Source organism: Bolinopsis microptera, chromosome 10, assembly GCF_026151205.1.
Source record: "Bolinopsis microptera isolate Bmic1 chromosome 10, MBARI_Bmic_1.0, whole genome shotgun sequence".
Classification (NCBI taxonomy): domain Eukaryota; kingdom Metazoa; phylum Ctenophora; class Tentaculata; order Lobata; family Bolinopsidae; genus Bolinopsis; species Bolinopsis microptera.
The window spans coordinates 8891206-8898839 of NC_087081.1; the positions used below are offsets into that span (position 1 = coordinate 8891206).

Here is a 7634-nt window from a genome sequence, read left to right on the forward strand (position 1 = left end):
GGAAATAATATTATTAAAATGTAAGCAGCCTAATTCTAACTAAAATCAGTATTTCCAATATACAAGAATGCACCATAAATATTGAAAACAATCGCTACACTTCTAGAATTTAGCTCTAGCAATTTTAGGCAACTATAGATTTCAGTCTTCACCGATGGGCGATGATCTCAAATTTTTTCAGTTTCATCAACGCCAACCGAAATTCAAGTTATACTTATGTTGAATAATCTCGCTCGATTTCGTTCTATACTTATCCATGAAACATTGAAACGATAATTTTGTTTTCAAGGAGTAAATCACAGTCATGTCTTCAATCCTGGATTTTTATAACACAAGTATTATTGATTTTATTTAAGTTTCCATCGTTATAGTTATATTAGTGACAAGAGAAACGTTATTGCTGGTCGTGAGGAGAGTGAGGACTCCTCAAACTACATTAAATTAATTCCTTCTGTAACATCCTCAATAAATGAATTCAATTGTAGTGGTGAAAATAGCTTAAAACATATATATGTTAGTATAGAAAGTGAAAGTGAAAGTGAAAGTGAAAGTTATTTGGCCACGGGAGCCAAAATTGTTCAAACTAAGGCCGGTAAATAAGGACAGATAACATTGATCAGACATCAAATATTTAATTGATAAATCGACTATATATTTCAATCTCAATTACGAAATATACGATCCTCCATTTATCAAAAGGTGCGAATAAAAACTGTCCAATTTGTAACTCTCAATTCCCACTTTCCATAATCAACCCCTTATTAACTGGAGCCCTTTCAATTACCGGTAAATTTTGTTTCGCAATTCGATAGCTGCCGTGATATGTTTGATCTGTGAACTGGAAGTCAGTTCTAGGTTATATAACCAAGTCGGTGATAATTATGTCCAATAAGGTAAGCATACTATCACGGGCAATTATGCTATGCGTTTACAAGATAACTGCAGCAAAATCCGAGACAGCGAGTTTTGCTATTATTACACATTATCCCTTACGGTGGATATTTACTTAAAACAGTTTTTCTCTCATTTGATTGAAACCGTTGCCAAAAGGTATTTTAAAATCCCCAACTACCCCACCCTTTTTGTTTCCTTGAGAAGTGACATTATTGGGTAACAAATCAACTACCCCACCCTTTTTGTTTCCTTGAGAAGTGACATAATTGGGTAGAGCAACAAATCAACTACCCCACCCTTTTTGTTTAATGAACTGCATCTTTCAGGTTGCTGTCCCTTCTTGTGCTGTGCATTTTACACAAAGTTATGTCCTACTACGACTACTACAACTCGTGGAACATAGGAAACCAACTTCCGGTTCCACAGCTCGAACACCGACAAGTAACTGGCTATGGGTTTAACAACTACGATACAAACTCAAGCGGATACTTTAAAAACGAGGTTTGTAGAATAATAACTTGCAAAACCGAAACATTAATTCACGTGCTAGTTTTTTGGTAAATTGGTGCATAGTAACGTGTCATATGTGCATAGTAACGTGTCATATATGCATAGTAACGTGTTATACCTTATCGGACCTTATTTAGACGGACATTAAATGAACGGACATAATTATGAACGGACATTAATATGAACGCTAGAAGGCATTCAAAACCATCAAAAGTCCGAATTTTTGATGGTTTATTTTTTTGACGTTTTTTTATTTCTGCAAATGATTTTTAAATCCATTTTTTATACAGTAAGAAAAGCAGTCATTAAGCAGTAAAAATGTTAAAATATGTGTACATGATCAGTGTCTAATATCACATATCATCTTCATCAAATGCGTTTTCGTGCATGAAATAGTCCATGCTTAAAGCATCAGTGATTTCCAGCTTTATGAAAACCTTTTTTATCAAACAACCCCGGTCCTGCATTTCAGTGTTAACTTTTACAAGCTATTCGGCGTGAAGTGGTTTTATCTTAGTCAACTTTAGGTTAACCTTAACATCACGTGGAGCTTTTCTAGCACTGTTTCATTACCTCCCCTGAGTAATATGAACTATAACAACGTCGGACAATGTCCTTGGCAACACGGTTTACCGTAATATCTAGAGGCTGGAACAAGTTTGTCATGTTGGCGGGGACTAGCTCGTACGAACTATGTTGTTGAGTGCCATGATTTCGTTGACTATTTCCGCCAAGTGACCCCTTGAAAACATCCTCCGGCAGACCAAGGAGAACCTTTCCGTCAATACCTTACGGTACAATTAATTTTTCATAGTTTTCCTATTCTGGACAAAAAGTTGAAGTGGACAAATGTTTGAAAAAAATTCAACGGACTTTAACTTGGACGGACCTTAAAGTAGCCGTCTCGCACATAAAAATTAATATTGTTAACAAGAGCTGGTTTGGAGATAACTGATTATATTTCAGTTAGTATAGAAAGTGAAAGTGAAAGAGAAAGTGTATTTCAGATAACATCAGAGCCACACGGGAGCAGTTGTCAAGTGATATACCTGGGGTTCACTGATGGGAGTGAAGTTTACACGAACATCAACGCTGTGCACCCTGACGTGCAGAGAACAAGAAGCCCAACTCGGAGCGAGGACGTGAGCAGATCACCAATGAGGAAGAAGCAGCATATTGAGGAGAAGGAGGAAGGTGTTCCCCAGGGACCTGACCCCGACCCGGCTACTAGAGATAGTCAATATGAGGGGGAGAGAAGGAGCACTGCTAGTAGCCCCGCACCCCTTACTCTGGCTGATTGTAACATTTCAATTTAATTAATTTGCTTTTGAGGGTATTATTTGTGGAGATGGTATGAAATTAAGTTTTCTGAATGAAAAATGTTTTAATATTCTCTGGCAGAATTCACTTTCACTCTCACTTTCACTTTCACTTTCACTTAAACTCTCACTTTCAGTGCTATTATCCGGTGAGATTCCCTTCTCACCACTAGAGAGACCAAATACTGAGGCAGCAAGGATTTTCTACAATGCACCCAACACTCCGCCAATACTTCCAATAAGTAAACATGTGAAACTGATTGATTATCCTCAAGTGATTTATCATCGTGACCCCGATAGATTTAAAAATACAAATGCTACTTACCCATTTTAAGATATCTATCTATGATCATCATTGATGAAAACTTATTGATTTTAACATTAAAAGCTCCACAATCTGTCATATCCACAAAGCTGGAGTGTAGCGGAGGTGATGTTGTGGCTTTCACTTTCACTTTCACTTTCACTTTACTTAAACGCTCCACAATCCCTCAGATCCACAAAGCTGGAGTGTAGCAGAAGTGATGTTGTGGCTAAGATGGTGCTCCAGGAAATACGAGATTCAGAACATTGATCCTCATATGTTTGGGTTTAACGGTAAAGCAGTTTGTTTGATGAACAAGGCCATGTTCCAATACCGAGTACCAACTGGGAAAGGAGCCCTTATTCTCTACATGGTGAGATTATGTTTGCTCTTAATTAGACCATCTAGATATGGAAGGAGGTAAGGGTGTGAGAGGGAAGGATCGAAACGTTCATGGTTTTGTTAAAAAACAATTTATCAGGAGATCAAGAACAGGAAGAAACACGCTAAAGTGCAGAGACAGGCAAACGAGATGAGACACCGCAGAAGAGAGGAGGAACTCAAACGAGAATAAGAACGACAGACTATAACGGTCGAATGACTGGAATAAACACGCATGATGACATGACATATCGCATTACATGACGTCTTATCACGTCATAAAATTGTATGGACATTTGATAAGCTCCGTTGGCGTTAGCCATGAAAATTACGCAATTTATTTGATACTTGCCGGGTGGAATTTGTAGTGCTGTAAATGTAAACTGATAGTGATACGCTTAACTTAGTATTTAGTATTTAATATTTAGTATTTAATATTTAGTATTTAATACTTAGTATTTAACTTAGTATTTAGTATTTAATAATTAACTTACCTTAATATTTAGTTACTGTATTGAACCAGTCGTTTAACTTTAGATAAAGAGAGAGCTTTCACTTAACAACCTTAAATGCACTGCAATTTTGTGATTGTTGTTGTGATTATAATAGAGAAGTGTTATATTTCATGTTTAATTCCTGTTTAATACGTATTTAGTTCTTTTGCCTCTTAACTCTAACATTGCTCTAGTCCTATAGAGTCTAGTTGTACACTAGAGCAAGCTAAAAGATATTCAAACCTTTTATCAAATAATATATACTGTGTCACGTTGATGACAAATAGTTAGTACAGTAAGCACGAAAAATATTTGTTAAGCAGTCAAAATGTTGATATGAAAGAAATTGAAATCGAAGAAATTATAAAGTAGTCATACAGCTACAGTGTACAGGGGTACTTGGGAACCCCAGGCTATAAATTAAGCTGCGGCGGAATGACAGGCTGAGTGCTGCCCAGTAAATACATATCTTGCACAATAAGTTCGTATTGTATTACTTAGCTATTTAATTATTTCTCTATTTTAATTTACTCGTTTCATTTCTACCATGCGGTATGCCCTGCCGTTCGTGTTACTGTTACGTGACTAGAGCTTGACTAGCATACACTAAATACCAGAAACTCAGTTTTCTATATAACAATAAACTTTAAACGGTACCTTTCATTTTCATTCTATGAGAGAAGTTATTTGGAATTATCAATATTTGAAAGTTAAGCAAACTATAAATTACATCTTTACAGTATTTTCAATTCGCAAAGGCAACGACCGTCGTTTAATGATGCACATGGTTTGATCATGATTATCATTTCTCACGCTTCTCAGTAAAACAACACACAATCAAACTTGTATCATGAATGAGAAATTAATCACATAAATTGAAGGAATTACGCTAATTTAGTTCAACACATTATTACATGGTTGAAACAATTAAATAAAGTTCAAATCTTGTTACTCAGATGTATTTATGTAAGTATTATACATTTATGGAATATGGAAAAACTAGAATTACTTGAAAATATGACAAAGGGATTGAACCGGGATGGTCCCCAGATAAATTGAGAAGAAGACTCTCTGATTGTTATTCTCCAGTCCTTTGTGTTTTTAGTCTCCGTCTTTTCCTATCACCTTCGCTTTCATGCAGCAAATCTGGGATGTTCTGCTAAAAGTGGACAATGTTTGTGTCTCTTTGCAGTGAGAGTGTCTAACGGTCATATTAGGTCGAAAGTTTGTAGTGATATAACTCATAACTGTAAAGTGTAAGTGTAACTCTAGAATTCAAAGCTGTCAAGGTTGATACGGAATCTAAGATAAACAGTTTCAGATTATTCCTCAGCTCTAACTAAAGAAAGTTTCGGAAAGGACTTCCAGATCACTTCCTCATTTTGAAACCTGGCCTAATGTGTTGAGCACTTTTCTATCTAACCTTCTGTCCGTGTGTATTTAAACCTGCTCACCTATTCAGCTTGATATTGCTACTGAACCTCTGTCATAGAAACAACAACCATAACCTGAACCACACTGACCACCACAGCAGTGATTATAACAGATGATGTGGAGGCAAATGAGACCATGGCCGACCCAGCCATCAAACCAATCAAGCCAATTGTGGTTGCGATGCTAGTTCCTACTTCAAAGTTTGACGTTCCGAAGTAATTCACGTCGTAGAGGACATAGGTGTAGCCCATTACAATTATCCCGTCAAAAAACTTCGTTATGAAGTTAGTTAAAATCGTTACCGCAAGGTTTTGTTGTGTGAGCATCAGTACAAAGTTTGCTATGTATACTAGGGAAACAAACCCCTGCAGTTTACGAAATCCAATCTTGTCTTTTATCCAGTGCATAAGGAATAAAGAGGGCATACCTGCGAAGTTAACAAGTGCCAGTAACAAGAGTTCCGGCCCTTGAGTCATGGTAACTGAACAATGAATGTTTGGTCCTGCTTCCTTGATCTTAAGCAGCTGGATCAACGCTGGAACGAGGAGGGTGCTCAACCAGCCATTAAAAGTAACACAAGCAATGAGCAGCCCCATTTTTGTGGTTCTAGCTGCGAAGTTTGAAACAATCACTGTTTCTGGCTGTTCTGCTTCGTCTTCTGACCCTTCTATTTGTGGGCCTTTTGTATCTTTTACACAGAAGTGAACCATGATGATCGGAAGAATGAGTACGGGCAATGTCGAGAAAAGTAGAAACTTCCTCCATCCAATCCAATCAAGTAGTAGGAACCCCAACACTGATGACCACATTGACCCGGCAGTGAAGAATATCTGTGTTATCAATAAAATCCTGTCTAGAATCTCTCTATTATAAGCTACGTCAGCAACCCAAACATAAAGACTGTTGTATCTGAGTCCACAACAAAAGCCAAGGAGGGCTCGAGCAACAAGAAGAGCTGTAAAATTTGCAACTATGCCAAGGATAACTAAACTGCATACACTCAGATATAGCGAGATTAAAATCGTCTTCCGTTTTCCAATCCTGAGACACAATATCATTAAATATATTTTTTGAATTTCTGTATTACTACTAGCAAATGTTTCACTGCAGCTTGATGGTTACAGTTAAAATTGTCTAGAAAAATATTTTGAGCCTACCCTTTTGCCAATGGTCCTGCAATCATAACTGAAACTGCTAAAGAGAAGTACAGAACGTAATCCAATAATCCTTCTTTCCAATGAGACAGTCCAATGTCACATGAAACTTGTTGAGTCATCATTCCTGATACGTGAGTAAATATGGTTATCAGGCTTCTTCGTGTGTTTTACAGATTAGGAGTGAGGTTTTCAATACAAGGAAGGCTATCTTGTAAAATGCAATGTGCAGAAAGAAATTAAAAAATTTTCACTTCAAAAATAAATCGGGACAGAAGTAGATACAACTTTGAAAGTTACACCAACCAGGCAAATCCGTCTCTGTTCCATCTGCAAAGTCGCATAGAAGACAACATATCAACAACATCTTATCATTCCTTGTCCAAGTTGTTTGTTGCTGGTCGTCTTTATCAACCAGGACGTCATTCTCACCGTTTTTCATTATTATTTGGAAGCTTCTTCTGGTTTGAGTGTGTACTATCATAACATTGAAGCGATCCATAAAACAAACAATATTGCAATATGTGCCGTCAACTTCAAGATCATCCGTAGAGTTACAATACCCGTACTAATAGGGCGTCCCGCTTTGGGCTATACGATTTGTGAGTCTCACGTGACACATAGCACACACGATACCAGGTTCGTGGAGGGCGGAGAGGGTGTTGTTATGTTCCATGTTATGTTTATTTAAGGGTACAATGAAATACAATTAGATATATATATAATATATGATATAGAAATATCTCTCTCCAATCTCCATTGCTAAGTTGCCACTCCAGTTATAAACATCGATTGGGTTAACGAGGTTTCGTACGTCACCTCAAGATCAGGTGACAGGGGGTTGAACAGGCCAGAACCCAATTGATTGGGTCTGAGGTCACGTGATTATGAGCCTGAGGTCACGTGACTATGACGTCACCAGAGCTTGCTCTCGACTCCGAGCTCGAGCTACTCGATCAGGCCTTATATGGAGTAATATAGAGTATCGTGTGTAATTGGATCCAATTATAGGAGCTGCGCAATTATTGATCAGGTATCACCTTCCGAAACCCAGCAGGCAGCTAGGCCAGAGATTTGAAAATAGAAGGATTTTTTGTTAATGAATATCGTAGCGAAAATCATGCAACCCTATGTTTTAGAGGAC

General features: G+C 37.5%; 1 protein-coding gene across 1 annotated transcript; it reads right to left on the reverse strand.

Annotated features, from left to right (window-relative positions):
• Window positions 1-4150: 4150 nt before the first annotated feature.
• On the reverse strand, window positions 4151-6963 carry LOC134822143 (facilitated trehalose transporter Tret1-like). The gene is made up of 3 exons (XM_063833049.1): window positions 6797-6963; window positions 6494-6617; window positions 4151-6377 (listed from the first exon to the last, which is right to left on the reverse strand). Exons 1-3 carry the CDS (start codon window positions 6930-6932, stop codon window positions 5375-5377), a joined length of 1263 nt encoding a protein of 420 aa, XP_063689119.1. The 5' UTR covers window positions 6933-6963; the 3' UTR covers window positions 4151-5374.
• Between the last annotated feature and the right edge of the window lie 671 nt (window positions 6964-7634).